This window comes from Trichophyton rubrum, assembly GCF_000151425.1.
Source record: "Trichophyton rubrum CBS 118892 genomic scaffold supercont2.9, whole genome shotgun sequence".
Lineage (NCBI taxonomy): Eukaryota > Fungi > Ascomycota > Eurotiomycetes > Onygenales > Arthrodermataceae > Trichophyton > Trichophyton rubrum.
Window position 1 is genome coordinate 418,890 of NW_003456420.1, and position 20,853 is coordinate 439,742.

The following is a 20,853-nucleotide window of genomic DNA, read 5'->3' on the forward strand; positions in this document are numbered from 1 at the left end:
GGGTACCTGAGCATAGTCCGAGGGTGGCCCATGATGCAGAGACATGCGACGGCGCAGTAGGTGTATGCACCATGGGCCTCTGTTCCGGGACTCCCTGAGAACCCTCCTTCATACGTTTGGCCTAGAGAAGTTAGTATATAGCCAAAGAGTCAAAGTAATAGAGAGAGAGACGCACATCTAGCGAGGTACTCTGGCAGGCCGCTGGTGAAGAGGGAGAGTCCCGCCTTGCGCGCCGGAGCATCGAGTGGCAACTCCAGTGGGAGATCCAGCAGGGCAATCATTACCATAGCGCAGTACGCTCCTCTGAAGAAGTTAGTAAACTCACTTATAAGAAAATAAGAAGAAGAAGAAGATAGACTGACCGGACATCCTGCTCGCCTCCAACGCTGACTTGAAACCCGCCGTCCGCCTGCTTGAGCTGACCCAGCCATCTCCAACTACACCATTAGTATACAGAATAAGTGGAAGTAGAGAGAGAGAGAGTACCATGCAAGTCTATCGATCAAGGTAAACGCCTCCTGTCCACCCACCATGGCCAGGCTGAGGGTAATGGCATACGAGGAGGCACAATGCGCCGTCTGTCCATGTCCGCCGCCAAACCCCCCTGAGCCACTCTGCATCGGCGCCGCAGTAGCAACCAGCCTACACCATCAACAAATATACTATATTCAATGCAAAAGATACAACGTACCTCCGTCTAAAACCACTGACGTCCTCTCCCAGCAAGGCCAGCCCCGTCAGCGCCCAGTAGACCATCCACGGCCTGCTCGCGTCCAGCCCGACAAAGCGCCCCGGGTACTCCCCCAGCGCATCCAGCAGGTACTCTACATGCAGCTCTCTGGCCAGCGACTGGACACCATGGCCGTTGAGGGGCAAGCCGGTCTCCTCGCCGCGCAGAAAGGGAACGCATCTGCCGACTACTTCTGCCTGGGAGCGGGAGGTGTCTGTCTGCAGCTGGTCGAGGAGCGGCGGCTGCGTGGCGAAGAGGGCGGGTATAGCCATGTTTTGCTTTTTCTGCTGCTGCTGCTTCTTCTTCTCGATGGTCCTTTTGGTGCTGGTGATGGACGAGGGAAAGACGACTTTTCTGGTCGGCATGGGTATCTTATAGCACTCTCATGGCGGCCATCTATATTGTACATTGTCTTGTGGGTGTAGATATTGTTGTGTTGGTATTGTCATCTTAGTAAGAAGACCAACCACCACTAAAGGCTGTCACGGCTGCGGCCCGCCAGCTGCAAGTCATGCTCGACTCTCCAAGACTATCCAGACTATCACTACCTCTCGTCCTCTTCTCTATCTGATCGGCTAAAAGAAAACAAGGCCTCGCACAGTCCTCTAGCGACTGCTTCGTACGGGCAAAGGCGAGCCCCGTCGACTATCGACCTCGACCTCACCGCCGCCAAAGTAGCGGTCCTCTTCTCTGTCTCTCTCTTTTGTCTTCTGCCTCTCTCTATGCATGTCTCTGTCTCTGCTCGTTTGCATCTGCGTCCCAGCCACCTCTCCAACATCTTCTAACATCTTCTTCTCTAACATCTTCTTCTTCTCTAACATCATCGTCGTCTCTTACTATTGCCTGCTGGGAACAAGGATGACGAGGCCGTGCATGGGACCAGGGGGTGCGTGGCCGTAGGACGTCGCCAGAGAGCACACGGGGCAGCAGCAGGAGGCAAGACCGTCGGAAGGCGGGAGAGTAGCGTGAGTGGCAGTAAGCCAAGGCCGTGGCAGTGGCGGGGAAGCCTTCACCGCTGCTTTGGCCGTCTCTCTCTTGCGCAGTTGAAGTCTTTCTCGTGGGGAAAAGAGGAAGAAGCAGCAGGACAGGCAAAAGTCAAGACTTCTTCTTCTTCTTCTTCTTCTTCTTTTCATCCTCGCTTCCTCTGACTTACTTCTTCTCATCCTCTCCGTCAAGTGACATCCATCGAGTGGACTGAGAGACTCCCGAGCTGAGCTGAGCTGACCCTGCTTGGCCTGACGACTGACGACTCACGACTGACGACTGACGACTGACGACCCGACGGAGAGACGGAGACCCAAGACCATGGCGGACGTCGAGCTGACTGCGGACGGCCTCGTTGGCCTCGACTACAGTCCCAGGGCCTACCTCTCGCATTCCTGGCCAGAGGAGACGACGGCCACTACGACATCAACAACTTCAGCAGCGACGACAGGGACGAGTGCAACGGCGACAACGGCCTTTGAGGCTGCTGACCCGGGGCTCGTGGCGGAATGGCACTTTCAACGTCTCCAGCCTCACCTCCAGTTCCACCACCAGCATCAGCATCAACAGCATCATCAGCAGCATCACCAGAGTCAACCGGACTACTCTTATACCACGATGCCGCTGCAGTCGCCCATAGGACTGCCCATGCTGCCCGTCACAGAGACCGAGGTCCATCACCACATCGACACTACCACTAGCATGATGGACGGCTCGTACATCCCCCTCTCCACCCCCGTCGACATGGTCCCCTTCACCTGGCATGACTTCCACGCTGAACTCGGTGCTTTTCCTCTCGACAGCACAGCTGCTGCTGCTGCTGCTGCTGTCACTACGGCTGCGAGCATGAGTGGCACATACCAGGCTGAGACCGGAAGCTCCCCCGTGGACAGCTACCTCGAGGTCCGCTCTCTCACCAGCGCCAGCAGCGACAACGGATGGACGGCCATAGACAGAGCTCACTCCATAGACTCGTCGTCCTTTCATGACCATCACCACAGTCACCAGCAGCAGCACCATCCCATCTTCATCAACCCCAGCCAGACCCTGCACAACCGCAGCCTGTCAGAGTCCTCCTTCTCAGACCACCACTCCCTCCACTCCCGCAACTCCTTTGGGTCCTTTGTAGACGTCTCCCTCTCGCCACACATGCACTCCCCGGGCTCAGAGTCGGCGCTAGAGTTCGACTACGGCCTCCCTTTACCCCGTCGTGTATCATGCGACCTCGTCTCCCATGGCTCCATCTCCCCGACAGCAGTCAGTCCCATCGCCATGGTCAGACCCATGCCTGTCCTCACAAAGAAGCAGAACGCCTCTTCCTCCTCGCCTTCACGGTCGCCCAAAGCATCGTCTGCTTCTGGATCTGGATCGGGGGCTCATGTCTCTGCTGCTGGATCGCCGCCGAGCAGAAAGCCGTCGCGCAAGAGTCCTATTGCGGCCAAAAATGCAGAGACCAAGGTCCGCAAGCAGAGCACCGGAGGTAAAGACGGTAGTGGCAACGGCGAGAAGAAGATCGGTAAGCGGAAGGGCCCGCTCCGGCCTGACCAGCGGAAACAGGCCAGCGAGATCCGCAAACTCAGAGCCTGTCTCCGCTGCAAGTTCCTCAAGAAGACGGTAAGTCTATCTCTTTCTTCATTCTTTCTTCCTTTATCTTTATGTTCTTTGCTAATATAATTCCTGTAGTGCGACAAAGGAGAGCCGTGTACGGGCTGCCAGCCATCGCATGCCCGGCTCTGGCAGGTCCCCTGCACCCGCATCGACATCAAAGAGATCGGCTACTTCATGAAAGACTGGAAGGCCGACTACGAGCGTCATGTGACCCTGGGCTTCTCCGTCGGCAACATCACCGGCTTCTCCGACCAGGAACGCACCCTCTTCATCACCCACGGCTACGGCCAGGTCCTCCCCGTCAAGGCCAGAGAGGTCTATGTCCACGATGAAGAGTGCTTCAACCTCGACTGGGTCGAGACCATGAGCCGGCCCGCCAACCACTACGACCTCAAGACCGCCAAGCTCTCCGCCGGCATGGAAGGCATCTCCACCGCCATGCTCTCAGACTACCTCGACCGCCACATCGACGGCAACGGCAGCTACGAGGGATTCGTCGACGAGTACTTCGCCGGCACTCCCTTTCTCACCCAGATGCTCAAGACTGCCTACCGCTTCTACTTCCGCACCAAGCTGCCCGTCATCCGCAAGGCCCTCAAGCTCACCCTCGCCTACAACCTCACCATGCACGTCACCATGGTCGAGGGACTGGGCGAGCTCGAAGAAGAAGCCTTCTCGGGCAAAGTCGAGGACTCCGACAGCCACTACAGGGGCAAAGTCATGGCTCCCGTCATGATAAACTTCCAAGTCAAGTGCGCCATGGCAAACATGTGGCGCGAGCTCCAAAAGGACGTCCTCGAGGAACTCTCCGCCCTCTACTCCAGCGTCTACAGCGGCGACAAGCTCAAGAACTGGCCCATCATCTTCATGCTCGCCACCATCCTGCTCGCCGTCTGGGAGGAAATGCAGTTCGACTGCCACTACCGCGTCCAGGATCCCGTCGCCGTCACCAAATTCTGCAACGACATGGAGTCCATCCCCGTCGGTGTCATCGTAGGCTTGTTCCAGGCCATTTCGCAGAAGCTTCCCGCCTTCACGGACTGGGACACCGCGCAGCACCAGCAGATCTTCAACTTCAACTCGGACGTCTGTGCGGCCATGACAGAGGTGCGTGGTCATGTACGGCAGTACGAGTCCTATCTGCGCGGACGCAACGAGACCTCCGTGTTTGACCGGGAAGACTTTGACTGCCTTTCGAACAAATTCGTTAGTCGTTTGGTGATACGTGCCAATTGACTAGCCGACTCTGACGATCGGGGGCCGCGCGACAAGCGTGAGCGACGCCGGAAATGGGGCTGGGTCGGCGAGCGGCCCCCCGCGAGAGTGAAAAAGATGAAACTTGCCGACCTCGAGATGCGCAGGGGTGTTCTCGTCTCGTAGCACTCCACCTTTTAACCCTCTGATCGATTTACTTACGGATGATGATGAACGAAGTCCTGTTTTATGATGATCATGATGATGAACCGTCTTGCGTTTCGTTCCGTTGCATCCCCCCGTCTACCCCCTTATAGCACTGTTGACCGTTTCCCAGCCAGTCATACACAACTACCTAGATGAGAAGCCCTTCTCATCACGCATCACGTGTCACGATTTAATCCGTCATTCTTTCACGACCCTCTACGTCTTGTCTATTTCTACTCATCTTGCAAGTCCAGTTTTCTATCCACCTCACGGGATATATGTGTACTGTTATCTTACTCCTGCTGTTCGTCGGCTATTTGGTTATCTCTTTTCCTCTTTGCTTTCCTACTTGTTTTTTTTACCTTTCACTCCCCGTCGCCTTCGCCTCTGCCCATGCGTAGGCTAGACGGGTCGAGTTGAACCCCCCATACACAATCCTGAAACTGGTCTATCCTGTCCTGATCTTGAGGCTTCACCTTTTTAATCCTTCTTATTCTTCACCTTGCTGTGTTTTTTGACTATTGCCTTTTTTTTACTGTTTGCGTTCAGTTTGATTCCCGACTGACGAAGAGATGAGAAAAGAAAAATTTGGTCCTGATGCGGATCGATGAACGATTTGATTTACTTATCTGCCTACTTACCTACTTATGATCTGAGATGAAGTGAGAGAAAGAAGAATTGCTTTTATTTTTATTTTTTTGGAGTTATTTAATAATGATTAAATCTTGCTATGGATAACTACTCACTTATATAACTGCCTGCTGATGTATTTACGCGGCCACACATACTGACTTTCCCTCCTTGTCTTACTCTCTTGCTTCCCTAGCATATTGCATCTCGGGTCCTAGCTATCTCTGCATCAATCAATGTTCACTTCCATAATACTGACTTACTACTGACTTACTACTTGCTTCACTTCGGCGTCTTTGAAGTCATGCCACGTGACCTCTACGTCATCTGCCGAGGCTGAAGCCTGGCGGTGGCTTGTTTTGCTGACTCATCACTTCTCGACATCTGATTGGTTCTCGCACCTTCCAGCAACTTCTGCCTCCCCTGGCTTCCGCTTTCGGCCTTAGCGCGGGCAGTCACCGCCCCTCTCCGCAAAGGCGCAGCCGCCCTATAAAAGGCCCGCCCACCGCCTGCTATGACTCCCTTTTTTCCTCTTCCTTACAACCCCATCGAGCATCAGGCATCAGGCCACTTCTTGACAACAAACCTCAGTGCCGCCAACCCCCGCCAGCCAGCCATCATATACTTCTACACTCCTTGCTCTCGTTTCAACCCATAGACGTCCATCACCATGCAAATTTTCGTCAAGACACGTAAGTTAACTCAGCAGACAGCATCGTTGCAATGTTGTGATGTCAGAAGCTCGATGCTAACGGTTAGCAGTCACCGGCAAGACTATCACCCTCGAGGTGGAGTCCAGCGACACTATTGACAACGTCAAGACCAAGATCCAGGACAAGGAGGGCATCCCCCCAGACCAGCAGCGCCTGATCTTTGCAGGAAAACAGCTCGAGGACGGCCGCACCCTCTCCGACTACAACATCCAGAAGGAGAGCACCCTCCACCTCGTCCTTCGTCTCCGTGGTGGCATGCAAATCTGTAAGTTTAGCATTTACGCCTCGCCACCCACCCACCAACCAGAAACAACAAAACTAACACTTTACCGTAGTCGTGAAAACTCTGACCGGCAAGACCATCACTCTTGAGGTCGAATCCAGCGACACCATCGACAACGTCAAGACCAAGATCCAGGACAAGGAGGGCATCCCTCCAGACCAGCAACGTCTCATCTTTGCAGGAAAACAGCTCGAGGACGGCCGGACCCTCTCGGACTACAACATCCAAAAGGAATCAACTCTCCACCTTGTCCTTCGTCTGCGTGGAGGCATGCAGATCTTCGTCAAGACACTGACGGGCAAAACTATCACTCTGGAAGTAGAATCCAGCGACACGATAGACAACGTCAAGACAAAGATCCAGGACAAGGAAGGTATTCCGCCAGACCAGCAGCGTCTCATCTTTGCTGGAAAACAGCTTGAGGACGGCCGGACGCTGTCCGATTATAACATCCAGAAGGAGAGCACGTTGCATTTGGTGCTGCGGTTGCGAGGCGGTAACTAGATGATGGGTGTTCGACGACGGGTGTTTGTTACGACCTTTTCTTACTTCTTGGGATGAGCTGCTTTGTTTTTCAACTTAACTACACCGGTTTTTTAACTATGGCGTTGGGGGAACGGATGATGATGCTTTTACCTAAACTCTCTTGCTCGACTGATTCTGGGACTGGCACGTCCGTTCTTTTACGCTTCCTAAAGTACTTCTAGATAAATCTAGTTTACCCCTAAACACACCTCAATAAAGCTCATTTGAAGCATCTGTTTGTTGTTCTGCGCTGGTAGAATGGCTAGTTATAGATAAGCGTCGATGGATCGAAAGGCTCCATGGTTCGGAACATCGGGGCTTGGTACCCTTAAATGCTTCCAATGCTTCCAATACTCTATGCTAAACCTACAGTTATATAGATAGTCCTTCAAATCTCAAATACATCTTAGAACTTTCAAACCATTCAACCCTTACTCCCATATACCTTACTCCATTCAACTTTCACCCTCTAAATCAACATCCTAACGATCACTCTGCTCTCTTGCTCTTCTGCCGGGGTCCTTCGCAGCCTAGTTATGCAGTCGTTGGTCGGAATGAATATACCCTGTCTCAATCTAGGCAGCAACACCCCCCTGGCTGGCCTTTCTCGTTCCATTGGCTTATAGACCTGTACGGCTCTGTTGGATATATGACTACAAAGCAGAGAGGGGTAGCCATCTCAGGTCTATAAAAAGGCAGTGAATTCCCATCTCCCTCCCTCCCTTTCTCTCTATCTTCTTTATCTCAAGCCATCTCGAAGAACCCGAAATCATATATATACTGCCCTGAAAGCTCAAACCCAAGCAAAAACTTTGCGTAAGGAACCACTCCAAAGAATAATATGATAGAATACTAATGGAAAGTGAAAGAAAAATGTCCTCATCCATGACCGAAGATATCAAAGCGGAGCTTCAAATGAGGCTCGTCGAGCAGAAGCAGCTCGAGGAGGAGGCTGTTAGAATCGAAGCGTTCATGGAGACCATCCGGAGAAACATCGCGGCCTTGGAGTTGATGTCCTCCAGTGCCCGAAATGCGCGGGGAGAGCGAGACCGATACGCTACGATGTCTCCTCAGGAGGAGCTGGCACATTACGAGCAGGAACTGGATGATGTCAGACAAAGGATTGAAGCCCTGCAGGCCGCTATCGATTTGTTAGAACGGCAACTCTAAGGCAGACAAACAAAGTAAGGTCCCTCTCCTCATCGTCGCCGTTTAGCTATGATACAACAGACTATGATACTGACACCAACCAGCGAGCAGGGAACCCAGCAATGAAGTGGGCTCAGTGTGTTTTTGATGTCGAGTTTCTTCCAAATCCTGTAGATAGCTGAATCCTCATCTTCGCCGCTCTTAGACAAGGTGTTAGAATCGTTTCCTTCCGCTGGCTTAAGTACCAGAGGAGCAGCCGGCTGGGTTGGTTCTAATCCTGCCAGTGCTAACTCCTTCTTGTAAGCCTCGAGGTCGGACAGTACTCTCTGCAGTTCTTTTTCCTGTCGTTTACGAACTTTGAGTTTATAGAAACCATCCACCCTTTCTCCACTGTCTGTTCCGTGATATATGTCGTCCAGAAGGTTCCAGTAGACATTGCCAAGGTAGCATGGCTTTAAAAGAGCGTAGGCAATGAACAACTTTTCCGATTTGAGATGCCTGTTCCATAGTTTGACCAGGGGAAGACAAAGTTTCAGCTTCTTATCCGGGTTATAATGTTGGTCTTCCTGCTCTCTTGCGGCTCGCTGAAACTGAGAAACGCATACGTCAAGTACAAGGTGGTAGGGCTTTGTAGTTGCAGCTGGAAGTTCCTGGCCACATATCCAGGACGGTGGAATAAACATTTGCGATGGGACTGTGTGGCTCCATTCCCAATCGATGACGGAGGTGATGTTCAGGTCATCATCCACGAAGATATTGGGAGGTCGAAGATCCCCGTGCATCAGAAGGAATGGTCCATGGTTATCCCTTTCGTCTACCCATTCCATCACAATGCCTTGCGATGCAAATATGCCGTATAGATAGTTCCGTGCATCCGTCTCGTTGAAAACGCTATCTCTCGAATGGTAGAAGTCGTTGAAGACCAATTTCATAACAGTATAGACATAGTCAATCGTGGAACTGTAAGTCTGATGGGCTGGGATTATCTCGGAACCCTTCATGCCACTGAGTTCTTGGTCGTTTAGCTCAATAGTGAGCGGCCGGTTGTGTTCAAAAACCCAATTTTCATCATTGCTGTCCAGCGTGAGGGCACCAATACGATCAAACTGGTGGCGGTGAAGTTGGAGGTATATATCTGCAAGCTGGCCGTAAAGATACAGCTCCTGCTCTTTAGGAAGTTTTGATATCCTTCCGTGGAGTGTATTGCCCATGATGTACTCTACGGCCATAAACGGAAGGTTAAGGATGTTATCTCGGTTTATGGAATAATGGTACAGCCGTGGAATAGGAATCGTGGTTTTCTCAGCGATGAACCTATGTAATAGAACAGTACCGTTAGCTACATGTTGACAATAGCTTGAATGCAGGAATGGACATCTTGAAGTTTCCTATCCTTACTTCATTGTTGCTATCTCGCTTCGCAGCTTCTCCTCGGGAAAAGCGAGACGCGGAAGCAAGGGAATTCTGATCATCCATCGTTCGGTCGTCTCCTGCGTTGACGCAGGCTCGGCAGCATTGGGAATCTGCTCTGTAAACACAATGGGAAAGCAGACATTATAGCTCCCTTTCTTCGGGTCTGAGAAGATTTTACATGATTTTTTCTCAGGGTGCAAGGAGGAGGCCAACTCGCAGATTAGAGATGGCTCGATTGAGTCGATGAACTCTTTGACTTTCTTCTCGAGTATGTGGCTGGTGAGCTGGTCCATCGTACCAGCGAAAGAGTGACAGACAGTTCCTGTAGCGAGCAGCCGGTAAAGTGTTTGCCTGGAGCAGCGGATGAGCGGAGCTGCCGTCGTTAAACCTTATAGTTAAGCGCCAGGCGCCGAGACGAACTAGGCTAGGCGCCAACACAAATGAACTAGTTAGTCAACAGCTACCAAGCTATCTCAAACTCGTTATCAGCAAAGCTGCTGGAATATACCAGCTTCATGAGTCCAACGAAGCCGAACAGGCCTTAGTGATTGGCTTATCGAGTGCAGAGTGAGGGAATTACCTGCGGTACTGTGGGCCTAGAGGACATCACTGGGCGGTACGGCGGTAGTTATGCCCTCCTACTTCTACCACCTCATTCTCGAAGTGCTATCCCACCCCCAGGCCAGCGCTGCGCATACACCTTCAAAGGACGCACAAAGACATCCGTGTTCCGACGCCTCTTTCGAAGAATACGCTTTAAAGCTCAAATCCCTGCGTGAATCTGTACGGCCGTTTCGTAGGAAGAAGGCCAAACCTGCGCCGAACGTTGCCACCGATCTTGCGAACCACCTAGCTACCACATCCCTACAAGACACGGAGATACATACAGATCACGATCCCCGAACAGACACTCTCTCCATACAGGGCGTCGATATGGTTCATAACGAGATATCCAAAGGTATAGGGTCGAATGTTATTAGCGGCTTAGCTACGAAGGGCAAATATGTCCCTCTTGATCTGGGTTTGACGGATAGCGTGTATGGGATTGTTCATCTTTACCGTGATGCAGAGGAAACGCCTTCGCTAGGCCAGGATAATCATGACCAGGATCTGTTCTATCTGCAGGGTGTAGGGTCTTCTTCACATGCGCCTGCTTCGAACCATCCATCTGCGCCTGGTCTTGCCCATGCATCAGGTTCTGGAGCCGCAAGTGGGCCCGCGGAAGAAACGCTTTCGTTGGAAGATTGTACAACGTTATGTATTCTTGCAGTACCGTCATACCTGTCCCCCTCTGATTTTTTGGGGTATGTGGGTGAACAGACGATGGAGGACGTTAGTCATTTTCGAATGGTGAAGACTGCGAGGGCAAATAGATATATGGTTTTAATGAAGTTTCGGAGTGGGAAAAAGGCCAAGGAATGGCAGAATACTTGGAACGGGAAGCTATTTAATAGCATGGAGGTATCTTTTTTTGTGCTCTTACTTTATTTTGAAATGATGCCCTGCTGACTTGCTATTATAGCCTGAAGCTTGCCATGTGGTATTTGTCAAAGACGTGGAGATACAGGTTAGTTCTTCTGCAGCAGAGTCAAAGTTCCCCGATATGAAGAACGATCCGTTTCCCTTTTCGGATGCACCTTCGACAATGTCGAGTAAACCGCTAGCTCCACCTACACCATCGTTGATAGAATTGCCTACTTGTCCTGTATGCCTCGAGCGTATGGACGAGACATCAGGTTTACTTACGATTCTCTGCCAGCATGTTTTTCACTGCACTTGTCTACAGAGATGGAAAGGAAGTGGGTGCCCGGTCTGTCGGTATACGCAGGACGATCTAGGGAAGCGGAATGTCAACTTTGCCATGGATGAGGGACCGAGCGAGTGTAGCGTCTGTCATTCAGAAGTTAATCTCTGGATATGTCTGATATGCGGCAACATCGGGTGTGGGCGGTACGATGGAGCGCACGCCTTCGATCACTACAAGGAAACATCCCACTCGTTCGCCATGGATCTCACCTCCCAGCGTGTCTGGGATTACCTAGGAGACGGCTATGTCCACCGTATCATCCAGGGTAAATCAGATGGCAAGCTCCTAGAACTTCCAGCCAGGGGAGACAGCGCGCTCGATCCTCCAGACTGGAGCGACGCCGTACCGCGAGAAAAATTCGAAAACATCAGTGTCGAGTATACCCACCTACTCACAAGCCAACTTGAGAGCCAGCGCGTTTACTTTGAAGAGCAAGTTGAGCGTGCCGCAGATAAAGCTTCCAAGGCCAGCGCAAGCGCCATATCCGCCCAGGAGGCAGCAGAACGGCTTGCCAGAGATATGGAGAAGCTACAGTCGCAGTATGATAGTTTAACTCGAGAAACCATCCCGTCTCTGGAGCGTGATAAGGCGCGTGCCGAGCGCCGAGCAGAAAAGTTTGAGTCCATGTCTCGGACGATGGAGAAGCAGTGGCGTGAAGAGAAGACGATGAATGCCAGCTTAATGGAGCGAGTAGAGTTTCTTGATGCAGAGGTGTCCAAACTGAAGGCCGCAAACGAGGATCTGGCAGAGCAGAATCGGGATCTTACATTCTTCATTAGCGGGACTGAACGGTTGAAGAACCAAGGCGAAGATGTTGTGGAGGGAACAGTCAGCGTTCCAGATCCCCCGACATCAAGTTCGAAGCGGAAGGGAAAACGCAAGGCAAAGAAGTAGATCAGGCATATTTCTTCACCTGATTGACGCTTCACTGTGTGCTTACTCGGCGATCAGACCCCGATTATCCTCCCGATGACACTAGATCTCACATATCGATCAGCGAACTAGGCTGGCTCTGGCGAAGCTCCTGTTCCGAAAACAGCTACTTGTCATGTGCTGCCTGGCAGGGATGGGGCTAACGAGTATCTTTTTTGAAATGAACAGCACATTTAACGCCTGTATTATACTGTATGCTACGTGGACGGACGACATGAACGTGTATACGAGATACGATATTAACGGAAGCACATGGAAAAAGTGCAAAATGGGGATACCGGCAAGTCAGCTCTATCCATGGTGCAAACGCCGAGGATCATGTCCAATGGGAACGACCGGGCGAAACGAAGCGATGAAGCAATGCAAATCCCACGCAGTTTATTTTGGCTCCGAGGAGAAGAAGGATAATTGATCATCGGCAAGGAAGCAGAGTATAGCATTTAGTTATTTGAATAAACAAACACAAACTATGCATGAGCATCTGTGACGAAAATGGAGATGCCAAACATATGCGCCCATTGCAAGTAACTATAATTCCATGCCCTTTCCGAGTTTGCCGATATTAAATCAATTGGGTATGAAACGTCTTTCCCGCCTAGCCAATGCAATAACGATATAGCTAAGTAACTAGTTAGATGTGATAAAGTGCAGAAACGTTCGTATAGATGTAGCTGCAGCATCACATGCCCCTACAGAGCCTTTCCGCTCTGGCTTGACGAATGAACGACACGGAACACCAGTTCCCGCAACCGCCTATACGCTCATCCTCGCTTCAACGGGAAGAGAACAAGCAATTCATGGTTTCGGGGGCTAGCTAGCTAGCTATATAATTAGCTGGGAGGGTCGGTTGTCGGGTTGTTGTGGCATGCTGTGAGTTGGTGAAGCTGGCGGTGCGCGGGCCCCCTCTATGTTTGAGATGTGCGCCACATCGGAGCTTAGAAGGGCCGGAATTTAGAAACTTCATCTGGAATCCCCGATACCGGTGTTCGGATTCCGCCCAATGTGCAAGGGTGCATTGACGATAGGATATGTTGCCGGAAAGGCGGAGGAAGAAAGGGAGTATGGGGTATGGGTTTCTGCTGCATGTATCCATGTCCAACTAACTCAGGAGGATTGGAAATATATCTAAACGTTGGTCTATAAGCGGATTGTCGTGGGACAAGGATAGCGTGGCCTTTGTGCGATGTAATGTCTTAGGAAGCTTGTTCATGGGACACAAGCCCGGAGCATCCTCTGCGCTGTTGCATCTCCCGTTCTGCCTGGTTGTTGCTGTTTTGTATCTAGCTCCCGTGTTTGGGAAATATGAGCTTTCCTTCACCGCTCTCCGCTGCGGGTGAGCTATTCCTTTTGTCGGTTCCTGGTCTTGAGGTATCGCATCCAGCCTGCTGCCATTGGCTACTATTGCAGGAACACCCGCAGCGCTGTATAGTTGCTTTTTCTTTGCTCTCAACAGCATCTGTCTCCTTCTGCTTTAACGGAACATGCTGCGGCTTTCTTCTCTACCTAGCTTCCTAGTCCTATGCACTGTGTTCCCCGGCAGCACATCTGTCTCCCTCGCACTCCGCAGACCGACCGCAGACCTCCGAGAGCCGACCACCGAGGAACTGCCGTCCATCCCGTCCAGCGTTCGGCTGCGGCGGAACAAGCGAGCGGCTGAGCGCGCCAAGCGGTCGGAATTTCTTGGCTAAAACGTGATAAGGCCCATGCGCTCCGCCAAGGTTGGCGCAATGCACGGAATGCCCCACTTGCATTTGTTCTATTGGTTAATATTAAGGAAGGCTGGGCGGGCGCTCACGTGGCTATACACTAAACCAATGGGAGTGCAGAGAGAGAGCGTGGCGGGCCAAGCCTTTCCGGCCGCGTGCAGAGGAAGGAACGTCCTTTATTTATGAAGCAGCGCTTTTATATGCATCGTTCCACCGGTATAATCCCTGCGCTTAGTCGCTGGCTTGCTTATTCCGCGCGTTTCTCGGATCTGGGGGATTGGAAGGAAGATGTGATAAGGCAGCCCATCCGGTTTACTGGAAAGCCTAAATCACAGTTTTCTCACTTTGGAAAAAAAGCCTTTCCGATGGGGGCTCGCAGCATCCTGAGGAGATATCGGTATCCCATCTGTCTGCACTCCGAAATCACAAGGAACAATATATATCATGGCTCTCAAGAACCCTGAACGCCAAGCGGCCTCTCTATCAGAAGAGCCTTTCTCCTGGGAAGCTCCTGGGCCCAGAGCGAAAGTCAGTCCGGCATGTGCAGCGCCCTGATAGGATCTTGCCGCTGGCTCGACCCACAGCGTCCTTGGTCGCCGCCCAGCACCCTCGGAGCTCGACATTGGCAGGCAAAGTAAGCCAGGCTTTCTGACGTCACAGCGTACCGAACTTGGCCCGCCGTATCTGAGGTTTTCTTGGCAGATACACGGTTCCGAGGAGGGAGCGGGCGGGACCTGGATATATAAAGTCCGGCGTATCCCCCGCATCAATCAAGCTTCTTCGCCGTGAGAAGTATATCTGTTTGCTATAACTATACCAAGAACCCCCCCAGGAGAGGTGTATTCGATCGTTTTGTCTACAACTATTGCACTGTTCAAGGTATATATCTTTGGACTCCACTTCCCGCCCTTATAAACACAGCCTCATAACAAAGGATACCTGCCCCGGCAAAGAACGAAGGGAGTACGCGACGTTTCGTGATGCCTTCCAAGAAGGATGGCATAAATCAAGAGTACGAGCAGCATCCCTTTCTGCTCTCTATCGACCGTCTCGCCCAGCAGCTCGATACCAACATCGACACCGGTCTGAGTGATGCAAAGGTCGGCCAGCTTCAAGAAAAGTATGGCGCCAATCGGCTGTCTGGGGAGGGGGGTGTCAAATGGTACACCCTTCTCGGAAAGCAGATATCAAATGCTATGATTCTAGTAAGTTCGTTACCTTCCCCTTATCCCTTCGCCCATCTAGACTAGATATCTTCGTGGTGTTGTAAGCATCCAATGAATCAAATATGTATGGTAGAATCATACTTAAAACATTGGTTAAGCGTGACAATTTTGATATGATATCATTTCTTCAACCTACATGGCGGGAAACCAAATAGTAACAATATTTCTTTCTCTAGGTGCTTGTACTAGCAATGGCACTTTCATACGGTGTCTCCGATTATATTGAAGGCGGTGTCATCACTGCTGTTATTGTCATCAACGTCCTCATCGGTTTTTATCAGGAGTTTAAAGCTGAGAAGAAAATGGACTCTCTGCGGTCCCTCTCCTCTCCCTCCGCAAACGTCATCAGAAACGGCAACGCCATCACCGTTCCATCAGGAGAAGTCGTTCCAGGAGATGTTGTTCAGATAAAAACTGGAGATACTGTTCCTGCCGACTTGAGGCTCTTTGAAGCCATGAACCTTGAATGTGATGAAAAGATTTTGACTGGAGAGGCCGCCCCCGTTGCCAAAGATACCGAGTTCGAAGCCAACGGTGATGAGGTGACTGTAGGTGTTGGAGACCGCCTCAATATGGCCTACTCTTCCTCCACCGTAACCAAAGGCCGTGGTCGTGGAATAATCGTCTTTACCGGAATGTATACGGAAATTGGCAAGATAGCACAGTCTATGCAAGGGAAAAAGAGGAAAGCCGGCCGCTCCATGTCTTCCAAGCACGGCACCTTCCAGCCAGTCAAGGGAGGTGCTCTGCGTATCTGGGATGCGATTGGAAAGTTCCTCGGCTTGACTGAGGGGACTCCCCTGCAGATTAAATTGAGTAAACTTGCCTATTCCCTCTTTGGATGTGCCATCTTGCTTGCTATCATTGTCTTTGGAGTTAACAAGTTCAACGTAACGGATGAAGTCGCTATCTATGCCATCTCGACTGGTAAGTAAACCTGTATATCATTCGGTATCTATATGCTTCGGCTTTAACTAACTGCTGAAACAGGAATTGCCATTATTCCCGAATCACTTATTGCCGTCCTTACAATCACAATGGTGGTTGGTATGACCCAGATGCGAAAGCGACGAGTGGTCGTTCGGCAACTTAGTGCTCTCGAGGCTCTAGGAGGTGTTACCAACATTTGCTCAGATAAAACAGGAACTTTGACCCAGGGACAAATGGTAACACGTAAAGCGTGGCTACCTGGCGTGGGAATCTACTCCCTAACCAAGTCCAACGATGCTACTAACCCAACCCGTGGAACTATCACTCTCGGAAAGTCACCAGCAACCCGACAGGAGGCAGAACAGGAACGCGAGCGCAAACGCTCCGAGCAAGATGCTCTTCGAAGTGCCGCTGGTTTGAAATTTGACGTCCCTGCCGAGAAAGAAGAACGAGACCAACGACGAAAGGAGGAGATTCGTAATGAGAAGCAGGCAGAAGAAGATGACGATGATGAAGGATCTGAAGGCGCAGTCCTCCCAGAGGTTGTCCCTGAATTGGCCGCTTTTCTTGAATCTGCTGCATTGTGCAATCTAGCAACTGTCCGATATGACGAGCCTGCTGGCTCCTGGCAAACAATGGGTGACCCAACTGAAGTTGCCCTGCAAGTGTTTGCCCATAGGTTTGGGTTTGGCAAGAAATCTCTCGAGGCTGAGAATGGATGGAAGCCTCTGGCTGAATACCCCTTTGATAGTACCGTGAAGCGCATGTCTGTCATCTACAAACGTGACCAGGGGAATGGAACTGTTATCTTCACCAAAGGAGCCGTTGAAAGAATCTTGGATCTATGCACCTCTGTTGGATTTGGCGAGAAACGTGAACCCATGACCCCCGAAATGAAGGAACAAGTGCTCGACCAGATGGGATTCCTTGCCGAACAGGGACTACGAGTTCTAGCGATTGCTCAGAAACCCGGCCCTAAGAGCCTCGACAAGAATACCGAAATTCCGAGAGATCAGGTTGAATGTGATCTTACATTGTTGGGATTAGCCGGTTTATACGATCCTCCAAGATTGGAGACCAAGGATGCTGTCAAAGGTATGTACCGACCTTCTTACTCTTATGATTGCACACAGGCTTCGATATGCTAAAATATAAAATATAGAATGTACCATGGCCGGAATTCGTGTCCATATGTTGACTGGTGACCACCCTTCCACCGCAACCGCCATAGCAAAGGAAGTAGGAATCATTCCACGCAACACTGGCACCTTATCTGCAGCAGAATCGGCATCTCTGGTCAAAACTGCCGCCGAGTTCGACGGAATGACTGACCAAGAGATTGATGCTTTGCCTTCCCTACCGCTTGTGATTGCCCGTTGTGCCCCTGACACAAAGACTCGAATGATTGCTGCGCTCCACCGCCGCGGCAGATACTGCGCCATGACAGGAGACGGAGTCAACGATGCACCCTCCCTTCAGGCTGCTGATGTTGGAATTGCCATGGGTATGGGAGGCTCAGATGTTGCAAAATCGGCATCTGACATTGTGCTTACCGATGACAACTTTGCCAGTATTGTTAATGCTATCGAGGAAGGACGTCGCATGTTTGATAATATCCAAAAGTTTATCCTCCATCTTCTAACGTCGAACATTGGCGAGGTAGTTCTTCTGATTATGGGCCTTGGATTCAAGGATCAAAAGGGATTTTCTGTCTTCCCACTTTCACCACTGCAAATCCTATGGATCAACATGTTGACCTCCTCGTTCCCTGCCTTCGGACTAGGCCGTGAAAAGGTATCCGCCGCAGTCATGCATCGTCCTCCACATGATACCAAGAAGGGTGTATTTACCTGGCAGATTGTAGTTGATATGATGGTCTACGGCATCATCATGGGAGCTTGTACATTGCTTACCTTCGTGATAGTGGTCTACGGCGTCGGAAACGGCATGGAAGATCTGGGAATTGATTGTAACCATGCCGCCAGCGATAGCTGCAACGTTGTTTTCCGTGCCAGAGCAGTGGTTTTCGCTGAGCTGACTTGGCTTATTCTCATCTCAGCATGGGAATTCAAGCACCTTCGCAACAGCATGTTCAACCTTGAACCATACCGTGACCACAGCGACGATACTGTTCCTTTCTTCCCCTTCTTCCACGATATTTGGGAGAATCAATTTCTTTTCTGGGCTGTTGTTATCGGAGCCCTCTCGGTTTTCCCAGCTGTCTACATCCCGGGACTGAACACCAAGGTTTTCAAACACCAAGGTATCACTTGGGAATGGGGCCTTGCTTTTGGATCAGTGGTGATATTTGTTCTCGGTATTGAGGCCTGGAAGTTTGTCAAACGACGCACTGGATGGTTTGCAGAGGGCGAAGATTATGGTGATGTCGCAGCCACCGGCTTCCGCAGAAGATGGCCAAGCCACGAACTTGGTCTTCGTCAAGGCTTCTTCACCTTTGCCAAATCTCTTACCAAGGGCAGTGAAAGGAGTATTCCTGTGGGCCCAGAAAGTGGAAGGTCAAGTGTTATGGGCAGAGATAATCACCGTCGACTTGATGATGGCGGAAGAGCGAAGGAAACAGTTTGAGTTTGGCAGCTTTTCTTTTGTTACAAAAAGAATTTAACTCGTATAACTACAAGGGAGGCCTGGTGATTCAGTGAGAAAGACTGGGTGGTATAGATTTGATGAAGATATGATTTGTGGCCCTATCTGACGATATATCAAAGGTGAGTAATAATCAATGAGCAAAGCAAGGGGAAAAGGCCGAGTTGAGCTTTGCCTGAATATATAGTTATGAGTTAATATTCCTCCGAGTTCGAATTTTATCAAGACTTTTATCTTCGATTTCCGACTGCTTAAACGTCCGCTGAGTTTATATCGTCTGTAATGTTATATATTTTGAAATTATTAATAAGAAGAGTATCATAATTGTAATGACTAGATTATTACACAGCACAAGAGCGAAATGTCCAATATATGTTGGAATATGTGCCGTCCAGGCAGAGGTATAGTACATCGTTTTCAGGGGGAGCCACAGTTGGAAATATTGACATCAATAGGAGAGAATCTTTGCTTTTGCTTCTACTGTCCATGCCGAACTAATTCGTGAATTCCGGCTTTTTGGTGTATATTCTCTAGCCCAAATGATCACGCGGGATAAATGGGATCCCGATAGCAGCGATTTCCGTATTCCCCGCATAGATGCGATTATACCAAAGGTCCAAGTCCCAGTCAATCCATTCTGAGATCGCAAGGCAAACATCACCTCCCTCACGCTTCATCCATCGAGCCACAGGGATTTCACACCATTCAGGGCCATCATGAAGCAAATTGCATACCCCAAAGTCCACTAGAACGATTGGTCGAGTACGTTGAGCACATCTAGAGTTGTAGTTGATTATAATATCATCATGACGGTAGAAACCACCCTTAAACCCATGTTTATACATTGTAAGCTCGGTATCTATCATGATCTTCAAAAGTCTTTGACGTTCCTGCTGAGAAAAGTCTCCGGCCCCATGTGATTTTATTGACCGTCCAGGAATATATTCCAGGAGAATCAACCGAACAAGACGATTCGTATCATGGCCGGGAATAGGTAATTCCAGGGTGAATGACCCGTAGAACTTGGGTATGTATTTTCCCTGCAGGGGCTTCAATTGTTTATACACTGCAACTTCATGCGAGTAATCGTAATCACAGCAGTAAAATCTGTCGTATATGTATGAATCATGGTCGTTGTAAAGAGGATCGTAGAATTTTGCAAAAAGAGTCATATTTTTTTGTGGCCCTTGGTTCTTGGTTGGCTGAACATTCAAGATATCGACAAGCCCTACCTGTGACTTCCGATTATCTCGAAATCGAATTTCCCTGGATATTTTCAAATGGACAATCTGATTTCCAACGTGACCCGGAGATGGAGGATGTAACAGACAGCGTTCAGCAGGATGTTTCTGTTGTCTTTCAAAGCGCTTACTGAGCTCAATAACAGGGAGGCCATCGGGTGGAGCTGGAATCGGAGGTGGAGCAGTATGAGAGCGAACAGTAAACTCTTGTCCCGAAAAGTAAGGTAATGGAGGTTTACTGACTCGATTAAGAGTACAATAACTGTCCCTTAATTGAGCACAAAGGTTTACAGGGCTCACCACAACTACGTCTTCGTCCATCTTATAAACTGCCAAAATCCCGTGGCACTTTGTTAGAAGATAATATCAAAAAAAAAGACTGAGCCAAAAGAGTGAGCCAACACTAGTAGCTAGCAGACTGAAGCCGTATATTTAACGAATAACTTCAACCTGGATCACCGATGATCGGTGGCATATTTGGAGATGTTGGGCGTGGCGTCGGGTGCTGACCAATAGAAGCTCACTCAATCCCTTATTCGAAAGTGACGACAAATCCAGCCTATTACAATCGAGTAACTTCTGCTTATATAATTATTTAGAGTTAATTTTGAGCTAAACGCGGCAACGCCAAATTTGTGGACCTTCGGAGAGCCGCATTAGACGCCATAAGCGCATTTAGTCTCAACTCCCCATAGCCGTTTTCATAGTTGAAATTAGGCGGAGAATCCTTAGCTGAGGTGGAATCATATTTTCGCGGTTTATTCGTATTTGGATATAGCGGCAGCAAAGATCCGAAGCGGGATATGTTACCTCCCAAAGCAATTGGGTGTAGATGTGTTTCGGTCACAGACATCAAACTAGCAAGGCCATACGGAAGAGAATGAAAGACTCTCTTTCGATCCACCAGGTGGTGAAACCATTGAAGTGGTAACTTCCGAAGGGGTAGCTACATGTATGACAGAAATCATCT

The 20,853-nt window shown here is 50.1% G+C and overlaps 8 protein-coding genes across 8 annotated transcripts in view; 5 read left to right on the forward strand and 3 right to left on the reverse strand.

Moving 5' to 3' along the window:
* TERG_07136 (uncharacterized protein) overlaps positions 1-1,095 on the reverse strand; it is a gene marked incomplete at its 5' end in the record, with an annotated part of 1,976 nt that extends 881 nt beyond the window's left edge. Inside the window, 5 exons of the mRNA XM_003232239.2 lie at positions 7-121; positions 176-303; positions 363-437; positions 487-642; positions 692-1,095. Of these exons, the coding sequence (XP_003232287.1) occupies positions 7-121; positions 176-303; positions 363-437; positions 487-642; positions 692-1,095 (878 nt within the window). The remainder of the gene's footprint in view (positions 1-6; positions 122-175; positions 304-362; positions 438-486; positions 643-691) is intronic.
* A 742-nt stretch (positions 1,096-1,837) lies between these two features.
* Positions 1,838-5,803, forward strand: TERG_07137 (uncharacterized protein). Its single transcript, XM_003232240.2, has 2 exons — positions 1,838-3,328; positions 3,398-5,803. The coding sequence occupies exons 1-2, from the start codon at positions 2,036-2,038 to the stop codon at positions 4,556-4,558; spliced, it is 2,454 nt and encodes an 817-aa protein (XP_003232288.1). The 5' UTR covers positions 1,838-2,035; the 3' UTR covers positions 4,559-5,803.
* A 220-nt stretch (positions 5,804-6,023) lies between these two features.
* TERG_07138 (polyubiquitin) lies at positions 6,024-6,853 on the forward strand (the record flags this gene model as incomplete). The annotated part of the gene is made up of 3 exons (XM_003232241.1): positions 6,024-6,045; positions 6,116-6,331; positions 6,402-6,853. 3 exons carry the CDS (start codon positions 6,024-6,026, stop codon positions 6,851-6,853), a joined length of 690 nt encoding a protein of 229 aa, XP_003232289.1.
* Positions 6,854-7,729: 876 nt separating this feature from the next.
* Positions 7,730-8,044, forward strand: TERG_07139 (uncharacterized protein; the record flags this gene model as incomplete). The annotated part of the gene is made up of 1 exon (XM_003232242.1): positions 7,730-8,044. One exon carries the CDS (start codon positions 7,730-7,732, stop codon positions 8,042-8,044), a length of 315 nt encoding a protein of 104 aa, XP_003232290.1.
* A 29-nt stretch (positions 8,045-8,073) lies between these two features.
* On the reverse strand, positions 8,074-9,729 carry TERG_07140 (uncharacterized protein; the record flags this gene model as incomplete). The annotated part of the gene is made up of 2 exons (XM_003232243.1): positions 8,074-9,337; positions 9,422-9,729. The coding sequence occupies 2 exons, from the start codon at positions 9,727-9,729 to the stop codon at positions 8,074-8,076; spliced, it is 1,572 nt and encodes a 523-aa protein (XP_003232291.1).
* Positions 9,730-11,039: 1,310 nt separating this feature from the next.
* Positions 11,040-12,137, forward strand: TERG_07141 (uncharacterized protein; the record flags this gene model as incomplete). Its single annotated transcript, XM_003232244.2, has 1 exon — positions 11,040-12,137. The coding sequence occupies one exon, from the start codon at positions 11,040-11,042 to the stop codon at positions 12,135-12,137; it is 1,098 nt and encodes a 365-aa protein (XP_003232292.2).
* Positions 12,138-14,862: 2,725 nt separating this feature from the next.
* On the forward strand, positions 14,863-18,624 carry TERG_07143 (potassium/sodium efflux P-type ATPase, fungal-type; the record flags this gene model as incomplete). Its single annotated transcript, XM_003232247.1, has 4 exons — positions 14,863-15,087; positions 15,285-16,035; positions 16,099-17,133; positions 17,201-18,624. 4 exons carry the CDS (start codon positions 14,863-14,865, stop codon positions 18,622-18,624), a joined length of 3,435 nt encoding a protein of 1,144 aa, XP_003232295.1.
* A 548-nt stretch (positions 18,625-19,172) lies between these two features.
* TERG_07144 (uncharacterized protein) lies at positions 19,173-20,204 on the reverse strand (the record flags this gene model as incomplete). The annotated part of the gene is made up of 1 exon (XM_003232248.1): positions 19,173-20,204. One exon carries the CDS (start codon positions 20,202-20,204, stop codon positions 19,173-19,175), a length of 1,032 nt encoding a protein of 343 aa, XP_003232296.1.
* Between the last annotated feature and the right edge of the window lie 649 nt (positions 20,205-20,853).

Coding starts and splice junctions, on each gene's coding strand:
- TERG_07137 (XM_003232240.2), top strand. CDS start 2,036: ATGGCGGACGTCGAGCTGACTGCGGACGGCCTCGTTGGCCTCGACTAC. Junction 3,329..3,397: donor GCAAGTTCCTCAAGAAGACG/GTAAGTCTATCT, acceptor TAATTCCTGTAG/TGCGACAAAGGAGAGCCGTG.